This window comes from Gigantopelta aegis, chromosome 8 (assembly GCF_016097555.1).
Source record: "Gigantopelta aegis isolate Gae_Host chromosome 8, Gae_host_genome, whole genome shotgun sequence".
NCBI classification, from domain to species: domain Eukaryota; kingdom Metazoa; phylum Mollusca; class Gastropoda; order Neomphalida; family Peltospiridae; genus Gigantopelta; species Gigantopelta aegis.
In genome coordinates, this window is record NC_054706.1 from 8,346,124 (window position 1) to 8,368,426 (window position 22,303).

The following is a 22,303-nucleotide window of genomic DNA, read 5'->3' on the forward strand; positions in this document are numbered from 1 at the left end:
AAGCAGGGGTCATGTTTCTTAATGGGGTAGAAGATTTTCTACTGGGGTTTGTTTGAAGGTCGGGCTGTTTTTCTCTGGTTCTAGTACAACGGACAACATGTGTTGCTCCTCTTCAGGGCATAGCGTCCGCACTCTTCCAGCATGACGCATCTCCAGTGGATGAACACCATTTCTCATTGCTTTATTAATTTCTTCATGAGTGAATGGGTGCTTGGCCAAGCTTATCTGACTTGTTCTGATCCATTTTAATCTAACCTCTACCCTTTGAGCAATCTAGCTTTGGGTGGCCCTTCTACGAGCGCTTAGTGTCCCTCAACTGGCATATCAAATAATCAAAGGTCATGGTATGTACTGTCCTGTCTACAGGAATATGCATATAAATGATTAGCCTGCTATTTTGAAAGGAAAAGCTGTTTACAACATGCCTCCCCCCCCCCTCCTATTTTATGTCCGTCTCTCTGTCTGCCACTGTCGCTCATTTTCTCCGTGTGTCTGTCTGTCTCTTTCTCTCACTCTTTTTCTTCATATGTCTCTCTCTCTCTCTATTTGTTAAGGGGCGAGACGTAGCCCAGTGGTAAAGTGCTCGCTTGATACGTCAGTAGGTCCATGGGGCTATTTCTCGTTCCTGCTAGTGCACCACGACTGGTATATCAAAGGCCGTGGTATGTGCTATCTTGTCTGTTGGATGTTGCATATGAAAGATCCCTTGCTACTAATGGAAAAACGTAGCGGGTTTTCTTTTTAAGACTAATTGTTTAAATTACCACATTTTTGACATCCAATAGCCGATGATTAATAAATCAATGTGCTCTAATGATGTCGTTAAACAAAATAAACTTTAACTTTCGTTTTTAACTCTGTCTGCCTGTCTGTATAAAACATAGCATTAACTACAAATAAAACATGTTAATCTGTCATATACTTGTATACAACTTTATTTTATGATTTTTTATTGATATTTATGGAACGCAGTGATTACGTTGATCACAACGCATTTGACACGTTCAGTCTGTGCTCACGGCGACTGTCACTGGTCTGGGGCGGATCTAGAGGGGGGGTCCAAGGTGTCCGGACCCCCCCCCCCCCCTCAAATTTGAGAAGTGCCCCTTTTATTTAGGATTTTTAGGTTTTTTACAAATTTATTTAGTTTTTTAAAATTATTATTATTTTTTAAAAATCGAATTATATCAAAGAAAATCCATGTGAACCGTGTGTAATTTTTCAATAGTGCCTTTTCATAATGTTATGGTGCCCTTTTTGTCTTGGACACCCCCCCCCCCCCCCCCCCATCAGAAAAGCTGGATCCGCCCCAGCTGGTGTGTAGAATAAAGTCGCGAACATTTAAAATTACCGCATTAACAGTGATTTGTGACTGCTTGTCTGGACCATATGCGGATACTTAATTTCGGGCAAAATGAGCTAGTCTGAAACATTTTCACCATGTATTTCCATCATTTTACCCACAATATTACTTGTAATCGTTGTACCGTATAACCGGAAATTTTCGTGGTCTTAATTTTTCGTGGTTTGAGGTATAAAAACATTTCAAGGTTTCTTATTTTCGTTATTTGCCAAATCTAAATTGAAAGTGATTTTATTTTCAAGTTTTAGCAAGTCTAGTTGCGAGAATACTTGCTATTGTTGATTAAAGTTTCACTTCGGCTGCCAGTTGTTCGATACTACCGACGTGTAAAGTTAAACAATAGAACAGTCACCTGTAGCCTAATTGGCCACTGTGATACCCGGTATGCTATTCGACAGACAACTGATCACAGTCTTTGATTTTGTGTAAAGCCAATTACGACGTATGTGTGAACAAAGCACTTAAGGACGCCATGAAGTCTAATTTTACCACATGGTATTCAAAGCGGGTTTCCTTGGCTATGAAACACGGACATCAAGATCGAAATGCTTCGAAGTACTTCGGCGATAAAACCAATTCATGCAAGTTGGATTATGAAAGTTATGGCAGAATTAAAAATACGCCAGGAAATGTTGAAATCAGCATTCATCCACCCCAGAATCTCTGATGCAGTGCGGGCGGACATTGACAAAAACAATATACAAAATTTAAAAATATTTCATTATATTCTACAAACAGTGATATTCACGCAATGACATTTTAAAAATTCTAACTTGTTGTTTTGACTATACTATTCTCTTGTCGTATCCGGTGGACTGCGCATGACAGGAAATAAAATGTTCCGGTAAATTGTCAGTGTGTTATGGTTTTCACAATAAATATTTTAGTTAGAAAGTGTTGATTTTTTCAAATATTTTCAAGGATTTATATTTTCGATGCTGACTACGTACCCTCGAAACCCACGAAAATAGAAATCCGATAATTGATTCGTTTTCAATCCTATATATCTGTTTGACAGTAATGTCAATATGAATACATGTTGTTATCCACATTCAGGCAGTTTCGTTTAATTCGGCAAAAGATCTCTTGGATTCTATCTTGTGTATAAACATCGATTTAATCACAGCAGCTGTTTTGTCACCAATACTTATGTCAACATTATTACATGTAAACTATAGTGAATCTTAGTGGCAGTAGGCCACACCATACAAACTCTGGCTATTGTCATCACGGAATCTAAAAAACAATGTGTGTTTTTTCTTGAAACTTTTAATGTGCGGTCTCAAATTTGCATAATGTTCAAACATATTTATTGATTCATTCATTCTTGTAAAATTTAAAGATTATACATATACATGTAATATTAGTTACATGCCCACAAATTATTACATCCAAATAAATACATTTACATGTATCAATAAAAACTAACAAAAATTAAACAGAAATCATAAAAGTATTCAAAAGGTTACACCAAAATTGTGTTAAATAGAGTACATTGGAATATGTAATCAGTTTTTAAAAAGACATAACGTCAATGGCTGGGACATTGTTTTAAAGAAAGAACAAACTACAGCTAAACATTTAAACTATTGTATATTTTGTTTATCGACTGATATACGTAGACAACACCACGGCGTAGCACAATGTATGGCGCATACCTACAGGATATGGGGACACGCTCACTCTCTCACTGCCACTGGAAATTTTACACTGAAATTATCATAAAATAAAAACACAAGAACAAAGTTGTACAAATAATATTTGAGTGCATTTGTGTATAAGTAGCTACGTTCATAAACGTCTGATATACACACATGTATAACGAATTCTACTCGAACATACTAAATGTTAATACATAATTTTACATGCTGCTACTTTTACCTTTTCCTCCTTCACTTGGTTCAAAACACTGAATTGTGTATGTTTCATCTGAATACCTCAGCTGTCAATTAATTTCTTGTAAAAAGAATTTCAACAGCTGAATACGAGTATCTGTATCCAGTTGTTTGTACGACTCCGTCGCTGCTATCGCCGATATCTGATATTTTCTTGTTTCTCTCATGGCTGTTTTCATCAACTCTGAGCACTGCCCTCTGTTGGCCAGTAGAATACACCGAGTCAGGTCGTGTTCGTTAAGCTGTGAAATATTTGTCATTAGGTAATTTTCGCAAGCTTCGTGTAAAACTGTGATGTCATACTCGAGTGACAGCCAGAATAGTGGAAGTTTAGTTTTCACTGAAAGTTTCAAATAGTCATTAAAAATGGAAAATATCAGAATGATATAAACTGAAAATCGGAATGACGTAAATTAATAATTCAAAACGACATGAATTGAACATCAGAATAACATGAACTGAAAAACAAAATAACATGAATTGAAAACTGGAATAATATGAACTGAAATTAGAATAATAAACAGTTGAAAATCGGAATTATTCGAACTAAAAATCTGTCACATCAAGGTTGATGTTTTATGTATGCGTTACTTTTGTTGATAGGGATAATAAATAAGTGAATTTGATTTGTGTGCGTGACTTTTGTTCTGTGGTGTAGTATGTAGCACAAGTAGTGTGATGGAATGGCGATGGAAGGCACGGGAATTGTGTATTGGGATGGCCAATTCATGGAAAGCACGTGATAATCGTGTTGGGAAATGGTTAAATAGAAAGAATCATCAAATATCTGATAGTTATTCTTTTTCGTCAGGGAAGAAGGTACTCTCGTATTTCTCACGGTGTTAAGACGTAAGTTTTGATTGTTACTACTTTGATTGTTGCAAATGATTTTGTAAATATTTTGTGCAACAATGATTATGTATAGATAAAATTATTTTGTTAAAATGTTAGGCAATACATGTACAAGTTTATAGTGATGTTTTGTATGTAAATAATTTAGTACATATATATAAAACACGGGATTGTAGAATGTAATAAATGCAATGCGTATTGTATTGTTACAGCGGGTTTCCCAGGTGTGTAATCCTGAGGTTGGGGTGGAGACAACTCCTGATTGGATTCATGTGAGTGGACTCATGTGATTGGATTCCCAAGGTTGGATTCTCGAGGTTTGATTTTCGAGGTTGGATTCCCAAGGTTGGATTCCGAAGGTTGGATTCTCGAGGTTGGATTCCCAAGGTTGAATTCCTGCGGTTGGATTCTCAAGGTTGGATTCCAGAGGTTGGACTCCTGAAGTCGGAATCGGGAGGTGTTTTACCAACAACTGGTGTGATTTAAAGACTGTTTTAGTAAAAATTCCGCTGTAAATGTGAACTCTATTATTGGAACTTTTGTAATGTGACAACAGACTTTGTTCTAGAACAAATTGAACATTTAAATGTGTGATTTCTTCTTTGATTGTTATTTTTACATCATGGGGTTTGGTTGATGGATGAGTGGGGCGAATGAAACGAGTGATGAGTGATTGTGGAGTTTTGTTGTGTGTGTGTGTGTGTGTGTGTGTGTGTGTGTGTAGATGTATGTATGTATGTATGTATGTATGTATGTGTGTGTGTGTATGTAGTCTTTTCTTGTATTAAATATATAATATTTTCCTTTTTCTTGAGTTATCTTTTTCATAATCTTTAGTACGTGACAAAATAAAAACATGAACTGAAAATCGGAACAATAATTTATTATACGTTCTTTATGCGACGATGAATCCGAACATGAACTGAACATCAGAAGAATAAAATAAAAAATCGGAATAACAAACTTTCGAAATTCAAGATATGGTCAACTCAAAACTGGAATCACAAGAACTGAACATTGGAATGACGTGAAATATAAATCGCCCAAAGAAAAATATGCTTTATGTATCGGTTATTTTGATATTCAGAATGCATTTATTATTGAATGCTAGCGTACGACACATACCGTTGACAAAAGATTTATCTTCGTTTGTAGGATCCAAGAATTCCAATATTGTTGATATTTCATTATAACTTCCAACATCCAGTGATATTTCTCCAAGTTCACTGATTTCGTCCAGCTTGTCTGCGAACCGTGACGAAGCTCGACGAAGTATGTCACTGAAGAAGTAAAGTCGCTTCTCGTCCACGATAATAGTTACATCTGTGAGATCAGTGGCAGCGGAATACTTGGACTCTTCAACAGCTTCTGTACATTCACTCGGTGGTTCGTCGGGTTTCAATTGAGTAGGATGCCTCCTAAACCCTATACATATAAGGAATGAGATAGAATTCAAATGCGAAAAAAGACAGGGGTGTTTGGCGGGGGAAAATACTGAGTTATTGTTTTTAAAAATCAGTGTTCATTTGCGGTTAAAATGGCAAACCCTAGTTTTTTAAACACTACCGCATATTGTAATGATCTTTATTTACTGGTATACTATAACGAAGAAACTAGTTATAGGTGGTATGTACATTATGGTATATTTTGCCCACAGACAATTTGTCCCACGTAGATTTCGTCCATTCGGATCGGACATTATTCTCGTAGATATAACTTGCCAAGTGCATTACATTAAGCTTTTAATTATAACTAATTAATGATATAATTTACCACCTATAAAATGAAGTAATAGTAAGTTTGCGACTGTCTAACAATAATGTGGTCGGTTAACTTATTTAGTATTTCCGTCCAAAAGTCTATTAATCCATCATTTTATTATAAATGTATGTATAATTTCATTATGTGTATAACAATACAGCTCTAAATTAAAACTGTTTAGTGGACAAACACGGCATATTTCGTCAACAGATAATTGATTTACAGTACACGACTCGCAATTTTATCAGTTATATCATAAAGCATCGCCTATGTATGATATTACATTTCTTATTTATAATTAGTGTCATAATTAGTTTAAAAACAAATAGAGACGAGATGTAGTTTATTGGCAAAGAGTTCGCTAAACTGTAGGACAGACAGCCTTAGGAGAACTTGTTTTTTGGTTTCTTGTCCCAAGTAGTGATGAACGATTGGTAGATCGAAGACTGTGGTGTTTAGCATCATGTCTGTTTGTTTAGTCTTCTTGTCCCAAGTAGTGATGAACGATTGGTAGATCGAAGGCTGTGGTGTTTAGTATCATGTCTGTTTGTTTAGTCTTCTTGTCCCAAGTAATGATGAACGATTGGTAGATCGAAGGCTGTGGTGTTTAGTATCATGTCTGTGGGAAAGTGCATATGAAACATTCCTTGAAACTATTCTGTAACAGTAACTTGAGTGGTGGCAACTGCGTGTGAATGGAATTTAAAAATTTCCACGGGATCACATAATCAACCAGACTAATATAAGAAATGTTCTAAAAAAAATTATGTCTGTATATTAACAGCATATTTTTACTTAAGAATGTTTCTTATGAATGTAAATTAATTAACAGAATGAACAGAAGTCGCAAGTAGGTTCTTGTTATTTTCCTTTCCAACATGAAACATTATTAACAATAAGTTAACAACATGGTAATACAGATAACATATATATTTCTATATCTAAGCTCTTAGGTGAACGATAGAGTTAACATTGCGACTGAGACATCAAGGGTCTCCCCTTGGGTCCCACCTTCCCGGACACCACCAATTATCACAGTGTAGTTTACTTATGAATGTTTTACCGGAATGTAACTGAAGGAACATAAGTACCATGGTGATACAGATAACATAGATATAGCTAAGCTCTTAGGTGAACGATAGAGATAACAGTGTGGCAGATACCTCAAGGTTCTCCCCTTGGGTCCCACCATCCCAGACTATATATATGGGTCTCTATATATGTGTCTCTATATATGGGTATCTATCCTCGCTCTTTTATAAGATTCAGCTAAGATGGTTACGTCCTAATTTTCCTTGGGAATATATTTCCCGTCAATAGCATTTCCCTAGGCAACATACCCAGAGTAAGACCTCTTTGTGAACCGTGTCACATGATAAATTATAATAGTTAACTGCTGACATAATAATGAATAGTGAATTGTTGGCAGACCAGGTATTAGCTGGGGACATCAATTAAAAATCAACAGTGTCTTGATTGCAGTTATTTAGTTTCAAACTAATTGGTCTGATTGCTAGCCCCTAAGTAACTAAAGTCTAAGTTATTGCATAATCGACAGGTGACACCATCACTATTAATTGAACCGTATATGGACGCTAAATTATTTAGTACATATGAATATAATTGTAAATCTTCCACTATAATATAATAAGATGCTGTTAGGTGTATTGGCGCACATAAGAATATCATTTTCAGCTTCTGTCAAAATAATAGTGAAGAATCTGAAGTACACTACATATTGTGTGTATGCCTGTGGTAAATACACATTTGAAATTGCGCATATATTTAGTCTCTCCCCCCCCCCCCCCCCCCCAAAACACACACACATCCAAACTTTCAAAATGGTTTCCTTGTCCGATGCTTCGGCGCAGTAGATGTGTTCTGGAGATCCCGTTATTTTTATCCCGCCCATGACTTTATTATGGTATCCCATAAACGCTACATGTTTGTCCATGGATTATTTTAGCACAACTGTTTTTTGTTGTTGTTGTTGTCTTGTTATATTATGAAAATTAGGCTAAAGATCACACATCGGTTTTGGTGTCGTCTTGAGTAGCACAGATCGCCGTCACTGTAAATACATGTTACATTGTGATGCACGCCCAAGATTCTTACATTGATTGTGCATATACGTGCGATTAAGTTCGCTTTGTATTTATTATTTATTTATAAAATATTTATTCAATAAATGACGTGGATTGGTTAGGTGTTAAAATTTCATTATTAGCTCTTTTTTATATATATATTCAGTTTGATTTCCTGTTGGGTTTTTTTGGGGGGGTTAGTTTTAAAAATCCCAAAGCAATTATACTCTTTGCTAATCATACCAATTTGCAGGATATGTTCTTTCACACTGATTTAATCATTTATTGACATTAATGATGCTGGTCTACTTGCGTTTATATACAGAAAACTCCAGCTGAATGACTTTTCGAAGTTACGCTGTATTCATTGAATATCATAATAATTTGCAAAAGGAACAATATCTGTTTATGCATGATCTTCATCATGGGATTAACAACTGGAAACGAATTGAGCTTTAATTCGCCCTAACACTGATAATATGACAACGTCCTGGACGCGACTGCAAAATTCTGACACCAAATCACCATATGTAAAAACAAGAGTACCGGTTACATGATACTCACATCAGGAGTTTGATGGAAAACCATATCTATATTAATGAATATGTTACGGGTATTTTCAATTCTAATTAATTGAAATGTTTGCAACGGGATGGACGAGCAGTTTGTTTTGGACCACCCACCATCCCAAGTTGTTCCTACATGTGGTTTGATGGTCCTGTATTCAATATATGATCTGGATACGGATTTACTGTTATGTGCAGTAGACCGCGAAAAGTAGGCTACAGTGACCTAGTAAGAGTATACAACACACCGCTATTCCAAGTTGTTCCTACATGTGAGGTTTGATGGTCCTGTATGCAAGATATGGTTTAAACAATGCTTTATTGTGAAAAGTAGGTCACAGTTACCTAGTAATAAAACGGGACACACTGCCATCTCAAGTTGTTCTTACATGTGAGGTTTGATGGTCTTGTGTGCATCTGTATGCACGATATGGTCCACACAAGAAAACGTAAACAGACGGACGTACGGACGGACAACGCCATACCATAATTGGACTCATCATAAATGGGTGTATAAAAAAAGAAAAACCAAACCGACGTACCATATAGTTGTTCTCTAATTTTCGCACGTTTTTCCAAAATTGTTATCAACGTTGAATCTTCTATAACTGTGTGTGTCTTATCAACAGCATCTTCATGCTTTATGTTCAGTTCTGCTGCTCTAGTCAAAGCTTTCTCGATAAGATTCTTCAAGTTAAATTGTTCAGCAAGCTGCAAGTACCGGATGACGACGTTTAGGCTACCTTTTGCCAAACAGACGCAAAGGACTTGTTCACACGTTTGTCTAAGATTGGTGATGTCATACTCGTCTGCCAGAGGTAGGAGAGTATTTGCTCTGTATTCTAAATAAAAAAACGAAGAAAATATATATTACCACATATTGCGTAAAGCCATTTCATAATAATATTAGTAAACACATTGCTTTATTCCTCTAGACACGATCAGGTAGCTTTCAACTTTCGACATGTAAAATGTCTTCCGTTACTTTCAAGCTACGTTATAACGAATGGCTTAACGTGCGAACTAAGTGTTCGCTTCGATGTAAACTTTTGCTGTTATTAAATACACTTTATTAGTGTTATTAAATACACAGTTTCATGACAACACAAACATAAACAGTTAGCTTTAATATTTTGAATTACTGGACTGGCTAAATGATACAAGTCAAGGTTAGTGTTATTAACGAATAACTGCGATACAAATATAAAAGTGACGACGAAATAATCAATGTGGCGAATGTCTTTAGCTATTTGTTTTTAATAAAAATAATAATAAATACGAGCTCAGTGTTAGGTAACAAAGAATAATTTCAACCATTATCTAATTTTCTGATCTGTCTGGCCACATTATCGACTCTCCGATTGGACAAATACTGCATGAATTTGTTTTAGTGTTCTTTGTTTATTGCTACGTGTAGATTTTTGTTCATTGTTATATAAACGTAATCCAGAACCAGACACATGAGCACATTGCATATTGTCAGAGAGCTTGACATCAGATTCTGATGACTTCCATTTGATAGTGTTTTCCTACTAATCAGGCTTGACGAATATGGCATCTTACTGTTGACCTGCATGGAACACAATGCGATATAACTCTTTGTACATTCTGATTCAAAAATATGTTTGGTGATTAATCATATTATTGGATAGTCATTGGGTTCGAAACTTATCCCTACTCAAGCAAATTTTCTTTTTTTCTAAATATATTTTTCGAGGGAGCATGACTCGAACCCGTATAAACGTCGGTCGCCAGTCTAGACTTACCCCCTCCCTGTTAACATTCCCTCACATGCGCCTGCTTACAAAAAACTAATACAGTATTATTGTTTTAAGATCAATGTGTCATGTATTTGATGTAATAAAATATAAAAATATTGAATGACATGTTTTGTGTTAGGCCTAAAAAGACATGTTTTTTTAATTGATTGTTATGTCAAATAAATTCTTAAATAACTCTGGAAATAACATATATATAGCCGGTATATAATGTATCGACTTGTTGTTTTAATGTCTGATTAATCAGTTGAGTTTAAACGCACTCTCTCACAGATGGTTGACCTAATTATTGACCTAACAAGGTATTATATGACAATATATACATTTGATTTGTACCTAAAAGTACTTTATTGAACCATCTACATAACCACCATATCACACTTATTTTATAAAAATAATTGAATTATGGGTACGGTCCATAATTCTGAGAAAAATAACGGCTATTTGGAGAGCAGAGGTGTGACGTATTATTTTGAGTCACGTGACGGGCATTCCACGAATAACCACAGTGTCAAAACGATTTACCAAGCTCGTGTAACGAGAACGCTTGACCGTCCTATGCGACATAGGGTAAATAGAAAAACAACAACAATGAAAATAAGTTATTAAAAAATAATAAAAACATAATAAGCTTATACATTAATTTATTTTAGCAACAGACGCATGTTAAACGTCGACAATCCCGACTGGTTAGGCCTTTGCATCTATAGATCTATAGATAAATTTATCGTTAGTCGTACGCGAAAAACTCTAAACATCTGGATCACGAACACCTTTATTTTCCACCTTGTAAAATTCATTATTATGCAAAATATCAATAACAGCTGACTTGGGATAGGAATTTACATTTTTAAAGAATACGCTGAACTAGACGATGTTTATATACGATGTGACTATATATGCGAAGGCCGTGTATATAGCCTCCGCTAATGAGGGCTGGCTATATTCACAGCAAAAATGTATATAGGCGGTAAATAAGTATTTGATTGATCCATATTACAGAACCATCTAGAACAGGGGGAATACATACTAAGTACTGTACGAACAGAGCGTTTTCTGAACGGGGAGGGGGGAGTAAATGGATTTAGCGGACCCTTTTGTGTACGTTTTCCATAGACATATGAATAGCGTAATAATGCCCGTACAGTACTATCAAAATAAATAATAATTAAAAAATGTAATATTAATAATAATACACAATTATTATTATTATTATTATTATTAGCCTACTATTACCTTTTTGGGGGGGAGGGGGCAGTGTTTTATCTGGGAGAGTTTTGGCTATAAAAATGCAAGATTAACGTGCGTGCACACACGCACAAACGACAGGCTGAACTTGTCCCTGCACGTAGAACTGGATTCAACTGGGTTAAGTAATAATTCAATCTAATTAAAATTAGCTCCACTATTACATGTCGATATAACAGCAGCCCGTTGGAGCTCGTGTCCAGTTGACTTTTCATTCGATCAGTCAAAACCAACCTTTGGACGACAAAACATGCGACAGTACACTGTTTTTTCACGCTATACATTAAACCGAATGACCACTTTGCGAACCAGTCAAAATAATTTAATAATAATAATAATATTAATAATATATATTAATAATAATAATAATAAATGGTGGATTCATGTTCTGAATGTTTATTATTTTAGTTCAGTGTATTTGCAATTATTTTCGTTAAGAAATTAATAATATATATTTTTATTATTTGCCATGTATATAGCCGGCCCCCATTTGCCAAGTCTATACACGGCGGTCGTTTATATAAAATTCAAAAAGACATTATACGGTTGTCGTATATATAGCCTCATCACTACGAGTCTGTTTTGCCGTAATTTTTTAACTTATAAACATGAAGAGTTCTAACTTTTGGTATTTCAGATGAATGTAATTTCCATTTATAATCCATATTTAGAGAAATAAGGCCCACTAAATCCGTAATTGAGTGCCTTTGAGTTTAATGTGTATTTTAATGGTAAGTCTGAAGTACTGATTTGCATGTGTATGTTGCACGTGCCTTGCGTTCAAGGCAATATCTGGATTACAGATTAATTTTGAACGTATTTAATTCTGTTGTCTGAATTATTATAGTTTCATAATATTTTAGGAAGAGTTTTGAGAAGTCTGTTTTATATATAGTCCTATATTTAATAGTTGGTATACATACGCTAGGTGTTGATAAGGTGTATACCATTTCAGTCACTCTTGCGAGCCTAAGATGTCATAACTGTCTGAGCCTTTGTGAACATCATTGAAGTACTGTAGCTTCTCTTGCGATGGACGACTGATGGATAAGTTATTTTGTCTTAGGGTATGACAAACCGAACGTCGTCGTATTGGATGACAACCCTAACTTCGTCATAGACGATGACACTGGATTTTCAAGATGACAATTCAACGTAGTGTGAAACGTTAGAATTGTTAAGCAATTGTTTCGTTAATTAACTGTGTATTAATATACAGACATGTTTCTTTTCAATTGGTATTCCCTACCATTTATGTATTTGAGAACTATTTGAGTTGTTCAGGGGTAGGAATTCTCCTCGGATCCGCGATTTTCCTCTCATGGAACATTGCGTTTCTCGCATTTTAATCGTCCTTTCCACGGGAAAGAAAAATCGGTCATGTAAACTTCTAGGCCCAGATTTTCGAAGCTATCTTAGCGCTACGATATCGTAAAACTGTCCTAAATGATAACGTTACACATCAAATTACGTCGTGACGTCATTAGTTATGACAGTTCTACGATATCGTAGCGCTAAGATAATATTTCATGAATTTCCGCAGGGACATGCCCCCGGACCCCTCTAGATTTCCTCTTTTTTACAGTTCACCAATTCCCACTCCTGGTTGTTAGTATTGTTATTATTAGCAGATACGTGATTTGTATCGCTGGCACTATAATTTGCTATATCTTCTGCGATATTCTCTTAGGAGATATCGCTACTCTGATCAAAGTTTAGTCAAGCCATTATTTTGTTATGTTACTGTCTATGTTTCAACGCTAACCTATCATTAGTGACGTCACGCCACTGTCGTTCTGCTAATTAACGCGTATGCCGCTGCCAAATAGAGTGACATTCAACACACATTACTGACATTGTTTACAATTGTCGCAAATGAAAAGAATGATAATGGATGATTAAAAGAATACTCCCTCGTGTTTTGTGATATCATAATTTATCATGCAACCATGCTTCCTATTGGCCTGATGACCCCTACCTGATAATTCGAAGTGTTATCATGTCACTAGCAGCCAATGGTGTAGATCTTCTTCAGGTCACACATAAACTTGAGTTTATTTTCACAGAAATAGGTACACAAATTGTAATGTTGTGACACAACCGACTTTGAAATATAATAACATTATTTTATTTAAAATTTGGAAACATATAACTTACAGGCTGGCTATGCCATTCCCAAGATGTTTTCGAGCATCTACCAGTGTCCGACTTCCGGTAGTAGTTTCTACACGATAAAACTAATAGTTTCTATACCGCTTTTGACTGAAACATATTACAAAAATATAACTTGAAAGGGGTTGCATGATAACGAAAAATAGCTGGTAACTACGTTTTGATATCGTGTTTATTTGGCTGAGTTTGATAACGGTGTCACAGGCTCGCTGAAGCTCGCCTGTCATACCTCTATCTAAACCTCGCCAAATAACCACGATATCAAAACGTAGTAACCTGATATTCTATATTTATCAGCACTCGTTAAGGCAATGAATGTACAATTCATATTAAATGGAAGAAGTGTTCTAAGTGATGATGAAAATAAGGATATATTTTGCATGTATATAAAATCATAAATGATACAAAACATTTTCTTGAATTAGTAAATGTCGTATTGTAGTTTTCATATACATGTATTGTTTGTTTTGTTTTTTGGGGGGTTTTCGGGGGGGGGGGGGGCGTAGGGTCTCACAAACCTGCTGTCAGAATATCGAACACAAAAAAACACGAATTTCATTCCGTTTTCTTTAATTTTGTCTTTGAAAAAAAAAATTCATTTCTGTTTATATTTTAAATTGCATACGTATATCATTGTCGTCTGTTATGTTTTGACAGTGATTCATGAGTGCATCTCATCAAAGCTGTACTTATTCCAGTGAGCTCTGTCTTCTGCTAGTTTTGATTTAGTGAACTACTCTAAGAGTGGCAGTCTTCTTTGTGTAGAAAGAAATGTTTTATTTAAGAGTGGCAGTCTTCTTTGTGTAGAAAGAAATGTTTTATTTAACGACGCACTCATCACATTTTATTTACGGTTATATGGCGTCAGACATATGGTTAAGGACCAAAGTGATATTGAGAGAGGAAACCCGCTGTCGCCACTTCATGGGTTACTCTTTCCGATTAGCAGCAAGGGATCTTTTATATGCACCATCCCACAGACAGGATAGCACATACCATGGCCTTTGTTACACCAGTTGTGGAGCACTGGCTAGAAAGAGAAATAGTCCAATGGGTCCACCGACGGGGATCGATCCTAGACCGACCGCCCATCAAGCGAATGCTTTACCACTGGGCTACGTCCCGCCCATGTTTGTGGAGATGCAAGAAGGATACAGTATCCAGTTAAGGACCTCGGTCGTGGTTTATAGACGAGGAGCTAGACAGAGTCATGGAATCAACCACTATTTATAAAATACCCATTCGACTTCATTGTGTAGAGATACGTCCTTGATCACGTGTTCGCTTTTGTCATTCAGATGTATTATAACAACGACTAAGCTAGACAACGTGTGCGTGATTAATTTGTTTTTAAAAAGCAATAAAATATATTTCAATCAATGGGTCTGTTAAATAGTTTCAAAGATTGACTAAGTAGTTTTAAATACTTCGATTCAGTATTTTAGAATAGTTACAAAAATGTGTAGGGACACACCCGGACATCTTTTGAAATAAATCAAGTGTTTAAAAATAACGATACATTTAATTGCAATGTTTTAACAAACGCATACGTTTAATCATGTACGGTGTCTTTGATGCATTTATTACTTTGTTGGATAACAACAAAATAAGTAAATATTCAGCACAAAAGTATGTAAACTAGGTTAAACGTTTTCCCGGTGTACAGGACCAACCTGTGTGACATAGGTTAAATACTTTATTTACGGTACCGTTACTATTATTCCTACTTCGCCCACAGATGTACGAAAATCCAGCCAGCTGTAGACACGGAAAGTGTACATGTGCAAAATGTAGTTGGATTGCCGTTTGCAAGCTATGATTATTTTCTAAAACTGCAATAAAATGTCAAAAACGTTGGTAAGAATCTAAGACGAGCCACATTAAGACGCACATATGTAATCACTCCACCGTCGTTAGTGCGAGTGTTTTGTTTCATTCAGTTTCAATTTATTTTCGTCCTCGTATTAAGATTCAGTCACTCTGACCTAGACACACATCTCACCTGCGTTCAAGACAAACAGGCCCTTGATGTTTTCTATCCCTACCATGGTTATAACTGTGGAAATACCTAAAGAACACGCAGCCTACACGACTACCAGGGTCTAACCAAACCAACTAAAACTCTATTTACGTGCCTACATCCACTGGAGGTTCAGGCACGTCCATCCCGATCGCCACCTCCGACGAATGTCAGTATCGATCGGGAGAGAAAGGGGTTGTTTAAATTCTGGGGGCAATTTAGATTGTTGTACATATCAAATGGGGGAAGGATATTATATCATTTGTTTGCGTCTGTCCCAAAAACTATAGGAGGCTATTCCACATTAGTTAATTGTTGATGCATTTTAGAGCGGGCATTTGGTCCAAAAAGAAAGATTTTTTTAACTTAGGCTAATTTGATTATTTACAATTAAACGTCACTATTAACTATGGTTGCTTTTGAGGAGGGGGGAATCTATCCTTTACTGGGGCCATGTCAGTACTGCCCATAAGGCCCTGGTTCATGGCCGCCAACCTCTTGTACTTTGTTTTTCTTTAATATCAACTTATTGGACTTCGTCAGCAGCCAGGGGGGAATATCCTTACTGGGATTTGGTTAGCATTAGTCGATCATCCTGGTCTGTGCCCCTAAAACCGACGGGGTCCATTATTATATAATAGGTTAATATTTATTATATCCAACACAAGATTAAGTTTTTGCATTAACCTTACCTGGTTTATTTAACATATTTTATAAAATCAACCTTTCCGGAACAAGCTCAACCCGTCCGTCGAAATATGCCGCGCCTGGTTGTTTCGAAATAGCTTTTTTGAAACTTTCTCCCGTAATTTTAACTGTTGTATATAAATTATTCATTTACATTAAATTTTATAAATTCTTTTTATATTCATATTATATTTATATTGTGGTGTTGGTGTTGTGTGAACAAGTGTGAATGAGTCAGCTTCAGGTTAGTATGAGGGAGGGAGGTTATTACCTGGCAGTGATATACTCCCCCACTCGCCGGCTTGACCATTTATTGTATATATTGTTTTTTGGATTTATAATTGTGTTTTGGTTTTAAAATTGTGTAATATGTTTACTGGCATGCTCGTTTTAATTTGTTTTGCTTATGCTTTTTTATCATGTTTTTAGTCAGCTCATTTAAATAAAAATGGGGCGGTATACTGCACCCATGCCGGCTATGGATCCTGTGTGTTTATACCTTGATTTCCATCTGTTCGGTTTTTAAAATTAAAGTAGTTGCAGCGTCATTAAGGATGACATAACGTTTATGTTCTCAGGATTACCGAGAGGCGCCTCGATTCTTCTGGATCTACAGAATACGTTTCGCTCCCCAGGACTCACCAGACGCAAAACTTTCCTAAAAACCTTTCCCTCTCTGCACAATATCAACGCGGTTAAGCCACTCTCCTAGTGGCATGCGGAACTCTACTAGTGCCGCGAACGGTGGACTATAACCATTTCTTGGATGAGCTCTGGAATTGGATGGCACGACGGTTGGACAAGCTCGGGGGGGGGGGGGGCGATCTGGGGGTGGGTGAGGGACGGGTTATTTCACCGGAACCTAGGGCTAGGTGCTTAGGCGTAGGCGGTTTCGGCCGTAGGGAGAGATTAGGTGTGTCCAGGGACCTGTCCCCTTTCTCTCCCGCCACCTAGCCCTTCCCCCCTGGCGGGTCACACTGAAGTTCCAGATATGCCCAGTGCCCCTCCCATAATTCCCCAACCAGTAAATAAACTTCCTGTGGCGGGGGCCCAACTTCCTACTCCAACCTCCTTCCTAACCCAAACAGGGCTAATTATAACTATTTTGGTTTTAATTTAGAATGCCCGTTCAAAATTGCGCCAAAATTATTTTTAATTTATTATTTGACAGACTTATAGAGAATTTTATTATTTAGGCTACGCAAATAAACTTGGTTAAACTCTCAGATTGTTTTTTGGTTTAAAATTAAAAATTGTCCCCCTTAAAGTATTCCGTCCCGGAGCAGGCCTCTGGCTATCCAGAGACGGGTCCCGGGACGGACATGCACGAAAATTTAGTGGTATGTGAGCATGTAAAAATATACAGGAACAGGAACTATTAACTATATACCCTTTAGGTTTTTAAGGTCAGCAAATTATTGAAAATACTCGCATTCCAAAGGCTAGAGGTTAAAAATAAAGATCACCAGCGTCTGTGTGTTCTAGTTAAAAGGATTAAACGTAGCTTACCATCAATTTTAAATGTAACTGCCGGATCAATCCACGCTAGTAACAGGACGATGTCTGTAAACCGTTTTCCCTCCAGATTGATTGTCTGAGTTTTCTTTTCTTTGAAATCTGAACACAACATCGATTTAAACACAGGTGACACCAGACACAGTAACTGTTTGTAGAAATACAGCTTCCGTCCGTCCACTACAATGAGAACATCCGAATTCTTGCTTGGTGTCGAGTACATGGTCGCCATTAATTTCCAATTTTCTGTATGTGATGCCATGTTAGTGGCCAGTATCTTCACGACGTTAGAATTGGACTGAAATACAGAAGTAAATGAAAATATTTATCCCAGTTCCATAAATAAAATCCATTGATATAGTTATTCAATATATATATATATATATATATATATATATATATATATATATATATATATATATATATATATATATATATATATATATATATACCATGTTTTGCTATTGCATGTAGTAATAGTTATCCTGTAACTGTCAGTCAGTGTGTGGTCAAATTAATTGAATATAGTTTTAAATAGTCCTCGAAGTGATCGGAAACAGTACTATACAATCCTCTATGTCTTCAAAGATGTGTGAAAGAAAAGTATTTAGAAGTATATCTTGTGTGGATTTGTTGTTTTAGTCTCTCTCTCTCTCTCTCTCTCTCTCTCTCTCTCTCTCTCTCTCTCTCTCTCTCTCTCTCTCTCTCTCTCTCTCTCTCTCTCTCTTTCCATGATCGATGCTTTTTATTAAAGACAGATAAACTTGAGTGTTTAAAGTGTTAACGAGAACTGCTGTTATTTAATAACCTGTCTTGTCCAAGTGTTTTTCATTGTTGAAAGAGTTAAAGAAAATGCCGCGTATAGATGCTACACTCATCCATGACAATGCGCCAGGTCGCACGATTCATGTTTCTATTTCTGCAGCAAATAAATGTGGTTTCTTATTGTTTTCCTGACCTTCTTGTTAACGTGACCTTTTCCCTACAGATAGTTTTTAATTGTTAAATTGAAAGCCTCAGTAAAAATAAAAAATCGGTTTCAGCGACGCCGTGTTACCTCGTGCTTAACAAGAGGTTATATCAGTGGTCAGAAGAATACAACATTATAACAGATGCGCAATTTGGTTTTCGAAAAGGAGTTAGCACTGTTGATTCTATATTTTCGCTATATTCTATAATAATGAAATCTCTGGAACATAATGGTAAATTATATTGCTGTTTGTGGATTATAAGAAAGCGTTTGACTCTGTGAATCGATATAATCTGTGGACCAAACTATTTAAGTACGGAATTAATGGCAAACTGTTAAAAGTATTAAAATCTATGTATAACTGTGTTAGATCCTGCATAAATGTAAATGGTTTTAGATCTGATTTCTTTAAAAATACCATCGGCCTAATGCAAGGTGAAGTCTTATAACCGATACTTTTTTCACTCTTTCTAAATGACCTAGAAAATGAATTTATTGTCAAGGGTTGCCCTGATACTATGTTTAGAGATCTCAGTGTTTTTCTGTTACTCTTTGCAGATGATATGGTTATTTTCTCTGAAAGTATATATGGATTACAGCATATTCTTGACACATTGTTCCTTTATAATAACAAATGGGGTTTAACTGTAAATAAAACAAAAACCAAAATTATGATTTTCAGAAAACGTGGTAACTTACTAGATGATGAAAAATGGTCCTATGATGGTGACTCGGTCGAAGTAGTAGACCAATTTAACTATCTTGGTATTGTCCTACATTTTACCTGCAAATTTTCACATGCTATAAAATGTATATCTGAACAAGGAAGAAAAGCATGTTTTGCAATGAAGAAAAGTTCCAAGCCCTTGTTTTTAAACCAAAGTTCATTGTTGGCGTTATTTGATACGTATGTAGCTAGCGTACTGTTCTATGGTTGTGAAATTTGGGGTTTTTAAAAAGCAGATTTAATTGAAAAAATTCACCTTGATTTTTGTAAAAATGTTCTAAACGTTAAAGGATGTACAAGCAATATTATGATTTATTTTGAATTAGGTAGATATCCATTGGTGCATGAACGTACCTATCGTATGATGAAATATTGGTTCAAACTGATCAAAACTGATAATTGTATAATGAGTACAATGTATAGTGAGATGAAATCTAGCTGCGTCTATAAAAAATAACTGGGTATTTTTTATTAAGAAAACATTTCAAGAGTTTGGGCTTGGTTATATTTGGGACAATCAGGATCATCTGGTAGAAAGTACGATGTATTATTTATCACTAATTAAACAAAGGATTTTTGACCAAGCATTGCAGAATCTTTACCATCAGCTAAATACATCTGTGAAATGCGGCAATGTGTATAGATACTTGGTCGAAGACTTAAAAACTCAACAATACTTGGTCAAACCTATACCTGATATTTATAAAACATGTATTACGAAATTAAGGCTATCTTCACATATTTTGGCAATAGAAACTGGTAGATATAAGAAAATAAGTCGTCCCAATAGAGTATGCATTTATTGTAATAGCGGAGATGTAGAAGATGAATATCATTTTGTATTAATATGTACATTGTACAGAGATTTAAGAGAAAATTATATAAAGAAATACTACTGGAATAGGCCATCTATGCTAAAGTTTATACAGTTGCTGACCAGTAAAAACAAAAATATATTGTGTAAATTGGGAAAATATATATTTAAAGCATTTAAAATTCGAACTTCCTTAGTCTAAATATACTGGAATTATCAAGATATATAATATGTTGCATTTGAATGTCAATTTGTATATAATACTCTACCTATAAAACTATAATTTACATTCTCCTTATTGAGAATATATATGTACATGTGTATGTGTGTGTGTGTGTTCTATTTATTATCCTAATTGTATGTTTACTAGTATTGTTGTTTGTTCATACCAATAAGCCGCTATGCTTACGGTGAATAAAGAATTGAGAATACTATAGAAAAGTCTTAGCGTCGCACGATACAACATGACGCCTAACGAAATACGGATGCGATGGACTAAATACACTGTGGAATCATGTTACAAATTATGGATGAAATACTGTCACGGATCAAATAAAAGTAGCTCGGGCTGGGAAAGTTTTTAAATACCCCTTGTATATTGTACATGTAGTTTTTACAATGCAGTTTTTGTGTGAAGTGTACATTGCACACCACGCCGTGAAAAAACAAACTGATGAGTCATGTATTGCTGCCTTAATTTAGATTATGGGGAGCTAGTTAGGATATTGCCATATTTGATCTTTTTGTAGTGCATGTAATGTTTTTAATTCACATGCTTAGGGGAGATACAAATTACTCCCTTGTACTAGTCTCAGGGCAGTCATGAAGGAGCCACCGCGATAGACACCCCACCCCCTATAAATGAAGAGGTTTTGCAGAGGCGGATCTGGGGGGGGAGGGGACCGCCCCCCCCCCCTACATTTTGCGACAGTTATAATTTTATTATATATTAATTTTCATCCCCCTCCAAACCTCCCCAAAGTTCCCTTGGCATTCCACCTCATGTCATCCCCCCCCCCCCCCCCCCAAAAAAATATAATAATAATTAAAAAAAATAATAAAAAGGATTTTCTGGATCCGCCACTGTTTGGTACAGTATATGAAAAAATAATAGCAAGCAGGAATTGATTCGGTGTACATGGGAATGGGCCTATAGATTGCATTGTACCAAGAATTAGATATTTACGGAAGTAAAAACAGCTGCTTCTCTGACAGAAAGTAATATGTGGTATTGATATTTGGACAAATACTAGTATTCATTGCCAATAAATGAATCAATTTATATGTGCTACACAGTTGTTATGTAATATACACAAGTGGTTGAAACAAAATGAATAAATGAAAGTTTAACGACACTCCCAAAGAGGTTGGAACTTTGAGCAAAAATTTAATTTGCTAATAAAAACATTCACCAAAGCTCTTAAATGGTGTGTGACCCCTATCCCCATTTTCTTGGAAGTACATTGCAATTAAATGTGAAGTGCCATGGTGTCTTGATAAGCTGCGAATATCAGTTATCATTATCGGCAATATGAATTGATTTGGTACACTGTAACCTATAGATAACGCGCAGCGTTAATAGTTATCAACCACATAGCTTACTTACAATATAAATTATTTACCGGTAGAGTACTAGAGGGTGTCACCACGTTTATGTGGTATACCAGCAATTTCACCGTCTGACAGAATAATGTAGATTATGTAGAGAGTATTTACATTTTCCTGGAACTCGTTTTCACTGAAACATTTCCTAATAGCCTTCGGGGAATTTGACCCACTAACCTACTAAACGTTATGTTCTGTTTTCTGTTGTACATACAACGTCGCGATTGGATTGCATACCGGGCAAAC

The 22,303-nt window shown here is 35.9% G+C and overlaps 1 protein-coding gene across 2 annotated transcripts; it reads right to left on the minus strand.

Annotated features, from left to right (window-relative positions):
- Positions 1-2,700: 2,700 nt before the first annotated feature.
- Positions 2,701-22,197, minus strand: LOC121379416. Of its 2 annotated transcripts, none has more exons than XM_041508028.1 (5): positions 22,075-22,197; positions 17,936-18,239; positions 9,064-9,363; positions 5,236-5,535; positions 2,701-3,598 (listed from the first exon to the last, which is right to left on the minus strand). In XM_041508028.1, exons 2-5 carry the CDS (start codon positions 18,201-18,203, stop codon positions 3,309-3,311), a joined length of 1,158 nt encoding a protein of 385 aa, XP_041363962.1. In that variant the 5' UTR covers positions 18,204-18,239; positions 22,075-22,197; the 3' UTR covers positions 2,701-3,308. The 2 variants fall into 2 exon arrangements, with proteins under 2 accessions (XP_041363962.1, XP_041363961.1); XM_041508027.1 differs by having other exon boundaries at positions 22,059-22,197.
- Between the last annotated feature and the right edge of the window lie 106 nt (positions 22,198-22,303).